Source organism: Leptosomus discolor, chromosome 2 (genome assembly GCF_034619465.1).
Source record: "Leptosomus discolor isolate bLepDis1 chromosome 2, bLepDis1.hap2, whole genome shotgun sequence".
Taxonomy (NCBI): Eukaryota; Metazoa; Chordata; class Aves; order Leptosomiformes; family Leptosomidae; genus Leptosomus; species Leptosomus discolor.
Genome location: NC_141392.1, coordinates 13,139,332 through 13,153,623, shown reverse-complemented (window position 1 = coordinate 13,153,623; position 14,292 = coordinate 13,139,332). Strand labels below are relative to the sequence as shown.

The following is a 14,292-nucleotide window of genomic DNA, read 5'->3' as shown; positions in this document are numbered from 1 at the left end:
ACTGCTTTTTCAAGCTGTACTCATCAGCATTGATGCCATGATCTGTGCTTGACTTGTATTGTAGAGTCCTTAGCTATGAAGGGCTCTGAACTTGTGGAAATAGGAGAAGTTATGGTCCCAAAGAAGCAAATAAACAAAATCCCTCTGTCTCATGAGCAAACAGTCAGTGTGTGCTCTGGGACAGGACCTGTAATGCTCATGACCTCTCAAGTACTGAGTTCTTTCTTCAGTTGGGGTTTCTGTTAAGGAAATACAATCCAATTACTAATACTGCAATATTAATGTTATCTGTAACCTACATATGTCAGTTTGTCAATACTGGTGATAAGATTTAATAATCTGTAGTTTTTATTTCACTTAAGATTTTGTCATAGAAACAGTAATGCCTTTTTGTGAACGTACCCATATTTTTCAACCACCAGTTCATCACCTAAGCATTTAGTGCTCTATACCTGCCAATTTGCAGTCTCAGCCTGCTTATGTTCCATTCGGTTAGGATAAAGAGTCTTGTAGTAAGGCATTTGGAAACTTCTGCAATGAAAATTTAAGTAAAATGTATTTCTATTAGAGAATTGGCACATTAATCTCAGAAAGCACATAAAAAAACCCCACAATTATTTTCTTGCAAGATTTAGAAGAATAAGGTTGAAACACAGAATCAATGTATGCTGGAAAAATTTGAAATTGAGTTCACCAGCCAATTAAAAAGACCTTAATCAGGTCTGACATTTCATTTCCTTATTATCTTGTTACATTCTTCTAAAAAATGAATTGATACATAAAATACTGTTTTCTCATTCTCAGAAAAGCAAAACAGTCTTGGTTTATTGTCTTTTCTTTTTACTTAGTTACATTAGTCCCAAAGTCAGTTGTCAAAAAATCAGAATATATTTTCCTACATTCTATATTAACTGATACACTGTATTTAGCATGTTTTGTGTAAACGATGTAAATGTAATTTCTGCTATCCTGAAGATAAAAATGTCTTGTTCATTGATCTTGTTCACTGAATCCCTTGATTATTTTAAAATAACCATGTCTGTTGTTGCTGTGTATGTGATGTCTCTTTCAAAATCTTTTTTTTCTGTTTTAAAATATATAGATTGAACTGAAAAGTGGAATATTAAACATCTTTTTAAAAACTGGCATTGTCTTTACACAAGTGGATCTCTGGTTAGGATTGTCTTATTGTGATGGAAACTGGAACAAAGTCACTGTGAACAAGGAGGGCTCTGTCGTTTCGGCAAGTATGAATGAACTGAGAGAGCAGACGCTCGAGCCCCATGTTCAGCAGCTGAAAGTAAACTCACCTGTCTACGTAGGAGGAATCCCACCCGAGATTCAGAATTTTTATAAAGAACTGGGGTTAGAACAAGGTAAGATGACATCAAGAAGAGCACAAGTTTTTAAAAAACTGGTGTCATGCACAAGATGGACATTCTGCTGCTGGTAGTATACATTCATGACTATGTAACATTAATTTTTACTCCCAGTCATAGCTTTAGCTACCAGTTATCCCTACCCATTTATCTTTACTTAGTCCTGATCCTTTTATAATGCTATACAAATTCTTCCAACCTAGTGATATTTGAAGCAATCTAACTCATAAGGGAGGAACGGGAGAGTAGCAAATTGTAATCTGAGATGCCAAACTCGATCTCGAATCTTCACCAGAGAAAGCCAGTTCAGATAAACTTGTTTCACTTCATCAACTTATGTCACTCGCAGATCTGGAATACAAAATCAGTGGAAGACAGTAAACATAGCTTAAACTACTGTAATGAGGCTGGATGCTGCCACATGTAAGAACTGTTGAGAGTTTATTAGTCCTTTTTTAGGTGGTACAGATTCTGATCTCAAAAATTGAGTGTAAAACCCTGAATTTGGGTTTTGGCTATGTTATGATGATATTTTCCATGTTACCACGAGGAGGGTAGACAGTCATGTTTTTAGTCGTTACTGTGACCCTTCTGTTCTGGAACAGGTCAGATTTCTAGGGAAAAGAGAGAAGCATTAATTGCAGCCTGATACTAACGGCCTCCACAAAAGGGTCCACTATATGAAATGTAGTCAAAAAGTGTCTATTAAGCTAGCTCTGTTTACAATTTGGGTGTGTTTTTTTATTACTCATGAAGATGTTCATCAGTCATGGTGCATTTTTCAGATACTGTGAGCAAGTAAGTAGCAGACAGTAAGTGATTAGTGGGGAATCTAGTAAGTGGCTTTGAACGTGTGAGCTCACGCTGAATGCGTGCATTCAAGTAAGCTCTGCAGAGCTGCGTTGAAGCTTTGTGATTTCACAGCTATAGCATAGTTTGAATCAAATCCATGCAGTGGCATTCACAGATAGCTCAAAAATATTGTTTTAAGTATTCTTCCAGCTGTAGGTATCACATATATTATAATCTTCCTCCAGGTTCTGTGTGTATAATATTTATGGCCCAAAAGAGCTAGCCAGTCGTACCCTGTCAGTGTTGCCTCGTAGCAGATGGTATAGCCTCATGAGTGGATACATTCACAGCTCCTGCAGCAAAGAGATCTGTGAACAAAGAATCTAGGGCAAAATAATGTCTAAAGTGAATGTCTGAAGTGCATGTTGAGGGACATCAGTAAACATTACTTTTTCCACTGAGCCTCATTAGCATGCTGCAAAATAAGATGGCGGCCGTAAATTTATATTCAGAGCATCTGAAGATGAAAATTCTTGTCTGTTCCTAAATGTTGATTTAGATGAGCGCGATTAGGCATTACAGCATTGAAACATACTTTTATTTAGGACTATAATGATGTAATGGTACTATAATAGAATGTGGAGTCTTTCTCAGTTTAATACATGTTTACAAAAGGTTTTGTCTAATGGCTGCTTGGTAGTTAATTTTGAATAATTTTGAATATTTTTTTGCTCACAGCAAATAAGGGATAAATATCCTTCCCCTCTCACCACACCAATGTGTCAGTTAAAACTTTAATTTAAGAAATTTCAGCTAGAGTCTGTGGGCCTTTGCATGACCTCCTGAGAGGTCATGGTGGAGGGGAGCTTGCACGGATGTTTGTGAGAATTTGTACTGTCATTACTTATTCTGCAGCTACCTGAGAGTAAACAAAATTACTTGGCTGACGTCAGTCAGAAATCTTCAAATAGTGATAAGTGCAGCTAGAAAGATAATAAAAATAATGTATTAAAATAGGTTGTACAGTATGCATCTCATCACAAGTTAAACAACTGTTCATTTTGTCTAATGATTAAGAAGCCCGTGCAGACTGGGACTAAATATTTCCTCTGTCAGACTGCCTAAGAAACTGAGCAGATCGCTGTAGAGTAGGACTTGAGCTTAAGTTAGGATGTGTTCATTTTAAGGAGTAGTTTGTCTAAATTCCTAGTGTTGTGGAGAGAGAAGGTGGTTCAAAGGATGGCTAAAAATGGGTGTCTGACTTCAGTGCCGCTTTCTTTTTGCATGAACTATGTATGGATATTAGATTCTCAGATCAGGTGGCTAAGTACAAATACTACTGTGACCTGCTATCTTTCAGTAATATCAGTAATAAAGGCAATAAAAGTACGTAAGATATAAATATGATGTTTTCACAAGGCTAAAAGAGCACTGATCTGTGAGAGGCTGATGTTTAATTTACAAAGTTAATTCTTCAATCAATTGAAGTCTTCAGTTTGGTTATTGTTTCTTTGGCTTTATGTTGAACACCGATCACTGTACTTTACTCAGATCTGAGATCTATTTTGTATCAATTTATTAATTTATTTGTAAATTAAGTCATAGAAGTATATAGAAATTTGAACAACTGCATTCTGAAATTTTGTAGTGGTGTATTTACTGCAAGTAACAAATTTAGCGTATTTGTAATGTTGATAGGAATGCTACACACACACAGAGAAATATATAACATATATATAGAAATAAATATAAAATGAGGTTACCTATTTTTTTTCTCATAAATGAACAGTTTAGGGTTATGTTTCTAGAGTATGTTTGTAAACAGTGTACCAGTTATATCCCCATTAGGATAAAATGATACACCTTCATGATCTCCTGAAGTTAATAATAAATTTAATCTATATGTTCTTCGCAGTTTGAGGAGGACTGTATATTAACAAAATATTAGTGAGCAGCAGAAAGCTGATTTTCAAATTCAGAATCACTTTTATGGTAATTTTAAAGAGAGAAGTGACAGAAGAGAAAACAGGAAGCTATTTCCTCATGGGATGGAATTGATAACAATGAAATTACAGTTCAGGAAGGTAGGAACTCAGCTCTAGAATACTAGGAATTTTTACCAGCTTAATATTTGAAAGGGGGGGACTGAATGTCATGTTGGAAGTTAACATATTCACATTACAGTTTTTAATGCTGAAAATATACAACTGAAAGGAATAAAAATGATTCTTAATTAATGTCTGAAGCTCTTTATGTGATACTAATCCCTTTCTGTTTGCTAGGTTTCGGTGGTTGCATGAAGGATGTTAAATTTACACGAGGTGCTGTCGTTAACTTGGCATCTGTGTCCAGCAGCGCTGTCAGAGTCAATCTGGATGGATGCCTATCAACTGACAGTGCTGTTAACTGCAGGGGAAATGACTCCATCCTAGTATACCGAGGAAAAGAGCAGAGTGTTTATGAGAGTGGTCTGCAACCATTTACAGGTAACACATTGGTTTGTTAAATGAAATACATAATTTTTATTTCATTCTGTATTAATGTATTACCCTGTTCAGTTTTTTTTTTTTTTTTTTTTTCCCTCCTCTATACTTCTCTATGTTTTTTGAAGAATACCTTTATAGGGTGCTTGCCTCAAATGATGGAGGATCAGTATCTAGTGTATGGACCCGTGTTCGTACAAGAGAATCAGGTAAATATAATTTTACAGCTTACTTATTCCCATTTTTCATTAGCTATCTAATGTCTGGTTGGAGAAAATCCCATCACAACTTTAAGTAATGTAAGTTGCATAGTTTTTCTGAAGGAACAAAACTGCTTAATGCTTTGAATAGGTACCAGATTACTATCTTCAGCTATAAAGTTTCAGGCAAGTATTTTCCACACATAATTCAAGGTCTTTTCCAAATATATATTAGAATATGCAATTAGGTGAGAGAAAAGAATGAGGAAGGATTGAACTATGTTAAGTGAATAAGAACAGCCGTGCATCTGGGTATGTTCATATGCGCACATCTAACCTCATGTTACGTGAGTCTGTTGGAGTAAGTAAATCTGTATTTTCCTATGTATAACTTAGTGATACAAAATCAAGAGTAAAGAAAGGAGGTGCTGGGATAGCACAAGCTGTGGAAGAGGCCATGTAGTTGCTAGGGAGAAGGGTCTTCTGAAAGTTTTTCTTTAGATCACATGAACATGGGTATGCTGCTCACTGCTGCTGAATGAGGATTCTTTTAGCAAGTAGTCCATAGATTGTGTGTGAAAATGTGGCAATATTTACTAGAAAAGCAGTGTGTGGCTTGTGGAGAAGGTTTCAAAGTAGGAATGTAATACCTGCTGAGTCTTAAAGATCAAATTGTTCATATATTTTGTGAAGAAAAGGTAAAGGACCTCTTCTGGTCAGTGTTTCTCCAAACTTTATTGAGCCAGCAAGATTTTAGGGATTTACAGTTCTGCATATTTTATTTAACTAGCTTTCCCTCTTATGTAAATCGAAGTCTAATTGCATTCCATCAATGCAGAGAATTCTTTTGATGCGAGATATTCAATGTATGATCTTAAAAAATTATATCTGCGTAGATATTGGACTTGCAAATGCATTCTTATAAAATTTACCGTCATTATTTTGTGTACCACCTAGAAGAGAGAAAATACATGTATGTTTTTATATTTCAACCCTCTGACAACTGTGAGGTTTACCATAAATTTATGTTTGCAAGCTGACCACAGCATTGAGCAGTCCATGTTCCCTAGGGCTGGAGAATAATTGCACTATTTAATTATTTTTGAGTTGGTTTTGTTATGTCCCTTATGAGAAGACCATCTGCTATACAGTACCTTACCTTGCCCTGTGATACACTTCAGAACTAATAAAATCAATATATTACTGTAGTAACTGAAGCTTTCCTAGAGTATCTTATTCTTACTTTACACAAGAATCACAACTTCCAGGTATTTTTATTCTTTCCATTCTGGTACCCTTCTTATAAAAAACAAGGCTGCATTCATATTTAATGAAACTAAACATAAAATTACAAAAAAAAAAAGAGGTTATTTGATGGTGAGAAAAGCGAATGATCATCAGGAGGGCCAGGGAGTCCACATGCATTTACAGCAAACTCATCATCCATCATCCTGCCATAGTGTTCCTTGGGCCTTTCCTCTGCATCCCTTGTGCAGTCATCTGTGATGAAGTTGTTACTGGCCAGACCTTTACTTGGTATAGTAATATCTAATAAATAGTTAAAGGTTATGGGAAATGGGATGATTTTTTTTTTTTTTTTTATTAGCAACTGTGTGCATATATGAGCTTGGCTTTTCAGTTCTTTTAAACATCTTTATTTTCCTTTTTTTTTTTTTTTTTTTCTTTTTGTAATATGGAATATTCAGAAGCAAAGGGTTTTGCAAAAAAAGGCCTTGCAAATCTCTGCTTTGTTATATGGCATTGTGGAAATATGAAAATAAATGGAAGAGCTTAAATTTTTAAAGTACTTTTGTAAATAAAAATGCACATTTTTAGGGATGTTTCATAGTTGTGGCATTCTGTGGTTTAGATATCCATCAGATAAATATCAAACCCTTCTCTGTTGCATTACTGTCTTGCTTCATTCAGTTGTATGATTATAATGCCTGAACTTGTTAGCTACATGCAATCCGCCTGCTCTCTTTGTGAGTTATGCTTAAATACGTTTGATACATTAAATGTTTTCAGAAAATAGCAACAAGACAAGAAGGAATGTTATGTAGATGGAGTTTTGATGGTTTTGAAATATAGCTTAAACTGAATAGCTCAAGATGTGCAGTCATATTAAATCAATGCTGAAAAGTTACAACTCTAATAAATTGTATTTATGCTAATGGTTGAGTCTGATTTACTGCAGCCATTAAAAGTGAAGAATAGGGGCAATAGTCTCCTTAGAACTGCCATTTTCTCTATTTTCTATTTTATCCTTCTACAGTTCCAGAAAATGTGCCAACTCCCTCAAGAGTTCACAGTATAAATGGTTACAGCATTGAGGTCACCTGGGACAAACCTGCTGGGGTCATAGGTGTAATTGAGAAGTACATTTTGAAAGCATATGAAGAGGATGGTCCCAATGTACCCATCACTAGTGCTGAGCTTGCTGACACTAGTATGCTCACAGGTAAATGTTGTTAAGTACCATTTTTTATGCACATCTAATAACACGGGATGCGTAGATCTCCTTTGTTGAACTATAAAGTATTACTTGTCTGTTTTTGTGTATACATAGCATAGATAATATTTAGTATTTGTGTCAGCATCCACATAAATAGCAATGTACTGGCTTTGAAGAACAATAGAAATTAAGATACAACACAAATACTAAAAAGCAATTTTAAGGTATGCCTTCCAAACCTATCGATGATTTTGAGGGAAATACTTTGTTTGGTTTTGCTTAGTATATGTGATTTTTTTTTTTTCCCCTTCCCTGTTGTTGCATCCAGTTCACCTAAACTAACTCTAGATGGGGGTCCCATAAGATAATATTTGACCTGATGTGTGAAAGCACTTGATATATTTTGCCTAATTTTGATCATATAAACCTAACTGATTTTTCAGTGGGAACTATCATGCATTTATGTTAATCAGATACTTTCGTTGATACCAGTGGGATGTGGAGGTGGGTTATTACGGAATGAAGGAATTTGGGGCCTCAGGTTTATGGCCTTTGGTCACTGTTGAGCTGTGAGTTGGGAATAGGAGCTATAGGAACCACTGCACATGAGATGTTTTTGGAGTCTAGGTCTTTTTACCCATAGGAAGCAGATGTTTTTAGGAAGAAATGCTGCACTCTTTCTGCTACACAAAGAACATTTTGGGACCTCTCTGCCTGTCAGGATAGTGTGAGTTTCTGCTGCCTACTAACAGACTGCCTTTGCTGGCTGCTACAAAGTTGCCTGGGAAGGGAGCACATTACAGGCAACAATCTGGATTATGCTATGTGGTGACTACACGGGGCAATAGTACAAAATCTTACTTTCATTGTAACAAACTGTGACTGACAGATTCGTTTATATACTCTCTAAAATTAATTTTATCATTCATAACAATTATAAAAGTGCTAATGATATAATGCTCAAAGCTGATGCTTTCGTTTGGCTCAGCTTTGGGCAATATAACTGTCTTAGTGCCTTAACCCTCAGGCTGCTTTCCTGAAGCTCAGGTGATATGTGCTTAATGTTATTACATAAGTGTATATGTTTTCTGTTGTTTCTCTGCCATAACATACATAGAGATTTTTGAGAGCAAACATACACATTTTATTTTCTTCAGTTTGAAGTCTCTTGACTATGTGTGAGTAATCTGCTTACAATTTCAAAATTGCATGGGCTTTCTGTTCTTACTGCAATTTCTTTGATGAACTTGTTGATTTGAATACTCTTTATCTATGCTGTAAAGCGACACAAATTATGTTAGTAGAAATTAAAGACCATAGTAGAAGCATGTGGATTAGATAGCTTATTCACAGCTGATGGTCAGAACCGAAATTTTGTTTAAATTTGTTGACGTTGTGCCATGATTATGTGTCAGGGTTATTAAAAAGTCTACATCAGGCTGGACATGTAAGAGGATATCTGCATGCAACTTCCAGGAGGCAGAAGAATAAGACATTCCTTTATGTTAAAAGGAAATAGTAAATGGATCCCGGTTCTTTATTCTGTTATAGCAGATAGCTGTTGAATACTGCAAAATAAAATGACCCTAAGAACTTAAGAATGGCTGTATTCAACCATTGACCTCTCTGACAATGTCAGATTGTAGATGCTGAGGAAGAAGATGTAAGAAATGTACTAAGCATACAGTGAGTTTTCCTGTTAATACAAATTCAGCTGGTAGTTCATGGAATTTCTGAGCTGCAAGTTGTATCTGGACCATCATGCTTAATGGTCTGTGGTAGAATTGTCTTACTTTTTAAAATACATTTATGCTTTTGGCTTCTCCAACTTGCTGTGGCATTAAGTTTTCCAATTCAGTTCTCTGTGTGTGGAAGGAGTGCTTCCTTTTCTTATTTATAGCTGCTGCCCAGTAGTTTAATTTCATATTTTCCAATTTTGGCATTGTATGAAATATGTAATTCGTGTCCTCATGGTGGGGTCAGAGCTGATACGCGTGAAAAATTAAATCACTGGTCTTGAATTTATTTTACCTGCAGCCTGTTGATTTCAGTGAAGCCTACGCAGATGGACTAGTCTGTGGACACTCAGAAATGGTTACCCACAAATGTGGGACTCCCAAGAAAAGGTGTGGCTTTGCCTGCTGAATTATCTTTCCTGGTTAATCAAAAGTTAACATAAACACAGGACCCCACCAGAAGATGCTGTCTTTGCTTACTTTGAGTTTGCTGAGAAGGGAACTTTTGCTTATTTTCTCCCTAATTTCAGGGAAATTTCTTTAGAAATTCTTTTGTTAAATGCTGTGAGATGATGCTACAGTAACCCGAACAGCCAGGCTTGCTACATGGCAACAGGAGAGAGGAAAGCACCACAGGTCTCAATGGGATCACTGATGAAGCAACTCTGGTATTTTTCCACTCTCTCCTTCAAATTTTCATTCACTATTAAGCTTAGGCACTACTTAAGCTGCCCCTTGCAAATGTATCTGAGGGCACTGAAAACCTCCTTTACCTAATTTTTTTCCTTGCACTTTTTTAAGCCCATCTGTTGTGGTTTGGTTTATACTTAGCCTGTAAATTCTTTTGCACAATTACCATGATGTGTTCTGTGCAGCAGGGTCCTGAGTCATAACTGGAGCTCATTAACAAAAAATTAATAACATATCCCATTTCCTAGAAGGCTGTCCTATGTGTGTCGAATTCAGAAGAACCTGTTGTACCCATGTCAAGAAGAAAAGCTGAGCTAAATGTTAAAGGTAAAGTAGGGCTTTAAATGAGCATAATCCCACAATCTCAAATGCCTATTTCTGACTTCTCAGAAACCAAAATCTTTCAAAATCTGACCCTTTTAATCTTCAAAATGTCAAACTGTTTTTTTCATTTTCATCCAAGAAAGGAATAATCAGCAGATTTAAATCCTTTAAATGAGGTTCTGACTGTTGAACCAGGAATTTATTGGATAAGGTAGTATATTTCAACATGGTGTTCAGGATCTGTATTCTAGGATGAGAGTACAGTGTAAATTTTGGGCATTCAAGGAATACTGTGCTAGCCCATCTTACCTTCAGAGAAACATGTAATAACATTGATACCCTTTGGATACAGACAGTTATGCTCAGCAGAGTAGTGAAGTACAGGGTCATCACATTAAAGAATTTTTTCCCTAAAATCTGAGTGGCTTTACTCTGCATTCGACTGTGTTCCACATGCTGGCATCAAAATTTGGAATATAAATCAGTATTTAAACAAACGAAAGAAACTTTAGAACACACTGTTTCAGTGCAAATTGTGCGCAGCTTTTGCTTCTACTTCCCTCTGAAATTCAGGAGATCACAGAAACACAGGCTCCTTGGTGTTGGAAGGGACTTCTTGAGATCATCTAGTCCATCCTCCCAGCTCAAGCAAGGCCAGCTGAAGCTGGTTTTCCAGGACCGTGTCCAGTCGAGGTGTCCACAGGTGGACATATTCCTCTATGGGAAGCCTGTTCCAGTGTTTGACCACTCTCACAGTAAAAAAGTGGTTTCTTGTGTTGAGGTAGAATTTCATGTGTTTCAGTTTGTGCCTGTTGACTCTTGTCCTGTCATTGGGCACTACTGAGAAGAGTCTGGCTGCTGCTTCTATGTTCCCTCCCATCAGGTACTTATACACATTGATAGATCATCCCGAGCCTTCTCTTTTCTGAGCTGATCAGTCCCCGTTCTTTCAGCCTCTCCTCATAAGAGACATGCTTCAGTCCCTTTATCATCTTAGTGGTCTTTTTGTGTCATCCACAAACTTGTGGAGGGTGCATACTTTCTCCATCATCAGGTCATTAGTGAAGATGTTGAACAGCATTGGCCCCAGTATCAACCCCTGGGGTATACCACAGCTGTCTTGCCTCTAACTAGTCTTTGTGCCACTGATTGCAATCCTCTGACACATCTCTTGTCAAGCACATGTGAGAAAAATATTTTATAATTCAGATTACTTTCATTGTAGAATTCAGATTGATAAGTCTCTAAATTTTATGAGTTCCCAATTACAGGCAGTGAAGAACACTAGTGAAACCTGCAAATAAAATATTCTGCAAAAAAACTCACAGACATTTGGTATTCCTCTTACAGAGTTCTCTTTCAATTTTGTATGATTTTTGCCGTTCATTCTACCTGTGTCATTGCCTCGATAGCCAAGTGCTGAAGTTGTCGCTGCACACGTGATAACGAGAAAATTGTTGTCAACGGCTTCCCTTCTGAACACCCACGGTTGCCGTTCCCTCCTTCCCTTGACATGTGTTTATAATTACTTTTCACCTTTTAGTCTTTTATACTCAGCAGATGAATATCTCAGGAAAAGTTAATTTAGTGATTTAATATGGTTAATCAAAGTGGCTCGGCTGCACCTCGGCTTTGGAAGCGCTCTAGCTAGGGAGTCTCTCAGAAGAGGAGACGGGGCCTCCTGCCAGTGACTGATAGGCCCGGGCTCGCCGGTGGGGCCGCAGGGCTGGGGGAAGCTCGCTGCCAGACTGGCGGACGCCCATGCTCAGAGAAATGCCGCCGGCTGAGAGATTCTCCCTCTCAGGGAGAGCTCTTCGGGGCCTGAGCAGGCGCTGCCAAAGCAGCCTGCGGCTCTGCACCGGCCTCTGCGGCCTGACCACCGTCTCTGGTGAGGTTTGGGAGTCACGGGACCTACAGGCGGCAGCCCCAGGGCCAGGCCCTGCAGCACGGCCATGGGGCAACAGCTGGGGACAGCGGGGCCGGCTGCGACCCACAGGCCGGGGGCCGAGGATGGTGGCGGCTCAGGCCGGGGCGTGCCTGTGCTGACAGGACGAACCTAAAATGAGAGCTTGCTGTCTGCCGTGGCTCATAGAAAATGTTTTCTTTGGGGTGCTTTGATCATGGGGCCTGTAAGCAATTTACCACAGCCAGGTATTTTGCCACATGAAATTATTAATGAATTACCTGGATATTACTTTCAAGCACTTAAAATTACTTGAAAGCTCTTGGTTTGTGCAAATACTTTACTCAAAATACTCCTATGCTGCAGTTAATGAGATTTTTGTAAATTTGTAGAAAAGAACTGCAAACCAAGTAAATATACGTAGGACCAGAGCACTAGGACTCCCAAATCCCTGCTCCAAGTTGGGACAAAATTTCTAATGTTCTAAAATTTTTCACGTAGATACGGAGTCACAATGTACTAACCAGGTTTGGTATATTTAGCTTATATTTACTTACAACTAAAATCTGATGGAACGTTTAAAGTAATAAAAGCAGAAACTTTGTATTGAAAAGAGCTGCTTCGTGACATGCTTGAACCATGCTTAAATACAAGAATGGTTGTCATTTTCAGGTAAATTATTTCTCTTTGTCATCATTTTGTAGACATAATCTTTGGTCAGAAGCACAGATAGATGAGAGAAAACGTCTAAATGTTCCCCATAGCCAGAAGAACTATGGTATGCGCTTTACAGTGCCATGCCACAGTGTGTGAGAGGTGGAAGACTGTGTGCATCCTTCCCACACAAAGGGGTGTAAGGTACTGAGACCCATGTAGTGATTGGGACTGCGATGATTGTTGTTGGCCTGTTTTGTCCCTGTGGGTGTCCTAACGAGATCTGGTCTCTCCGTCTCTCTCACCCATGTGTACGCACATCTCTCTTGGTGGGAGGAGCTGAAGGAGAACACCAGAAGCTGCACTGCAGCCCCTGCTCAGATCCCTGCTGGACTGCAGCAGCTAATGCAGCATAGGGTAGCAAATAGATCTGTCTATGCCCATTAGGTTTCTCTAAGTTGTCAGGTGGTGCTTGAGCTCCTAATGACACTAAATCAGAGTGGCAGAATGTAGGTTCGTATGTCTTTTCATTTAGCTGGCTTTAGCAGACTAGCAGCACATTTTTCAATATATGCATTTTGAAACATAAATGCTATTAATATTCTGCAATATTAAGGTTCTGACTTGATTGAGTTTAAACATAAATGAATCTTGTTTACATTCCAATGCTGTTGTATAAATTTATTCATATGAAATGTAAATTGTCTGATTAAATAAACCTGAAAATTTTATCAAAATTACATCAACTGTTAGTTACATACCAATACTTTCATTGATAAAAAGAAATAAACTTCTGCATGTTTGTGAGAATGGAAAGGATTATTATGTTTTTCATAGACATACTCAAAAGAAGTTTGCAAAAAATTAACGGTCTTTCTCTCTCTGCAAACTTTTAAAATTAATCATCCTGCAGAAAATGAACAGTGACAAAGTTATCTGGAAGTATCAAGAGTAACATAGTGATAGATATTACAGAACCAATACTCTGTGGTTAATTAACTCTTGGTGCAAAATTGGACTGTTGGGATAAGGTTTTCTGCAAATTAAAGCAGCCGGAGAGTTCCTCTGTGTGACAGGGAACGTAACAGGCTTCCTTGAACCACTGCAACCTGAATTGCATCATCAATGGCAGCGGAGCTTGTGCATGGTGGGTTATGAAATTTTTCCGTTAGAGAAAAAAAGTGTCTTCCAAGCTTCCAAGCCACAGAGATCTAGTAACTAAAGTCAACCTTTTTTTTTTTTTTTTTTTTTTTTCCACATTCTTACAAGCCAAAGAGTTGGAACAGGTGCCCTCTTGTTCAATAATTCTTCAAAATTTTATGACTCATACTAGACTTCTGGTAGAAGATGCTTAAAAAATGCAGATGTATGCGACAGATTGATGTGCACAGGCTTTCAGTGCAGAAATGCATATGCAGAAGATGCATGTACTTAAACAGTTTTTGCTACAATCTGTCAAAAACACAAAGTCAGTTGAGGACTTCCTTTTCTGGTCAGTGGACTGTGATTAAGTGTACTGTGGCAATGATGCATCTCGACACACAAGTGACTTTGTTAGACAGATGCTGTATGACCTCCGGCATTCAAGTTGGCTAAATAGTCTTTAGGTTTGGGGAGGGGAGATTCGGTAATTTTTTTTTAAGAGCTTAAACAAGAATTAAGGCAAATCTATAAGG

The 14,292-nt window shown here is 37.7% G+C and overlaps 1 protein-coding gene across 1 annotated transcript in view; it reads left to right on the top strand.

Moving 5' to 3' along the window:
- The window catches only part of USH2A (usherin), a 395,830-nt gene that overhangs the window by 155,895 nt on the left and 225,643 nt on the right, over positions 1-14,292 (top strand). The window contains exons 26-29 of the mRNA XM_086460628.1: positions 1,103-1,376; positions 4,454-4,657; positions 4,783-4,863; positions 7,130-7,315. Of these exons, the coding sequence (XP_086316754.1) occupies positions 1,103-1,376; positions 4,454-4,657; positions 4,783-4,863; positions 7,130-7,315 (745 nt within the window). The remainder of the gene's footprint in view (positions 1-1,102; positions 1,377-4,453; positions 4,658-4,782; positions 4,864-7,129; positions 7,316-14,292) is intronic.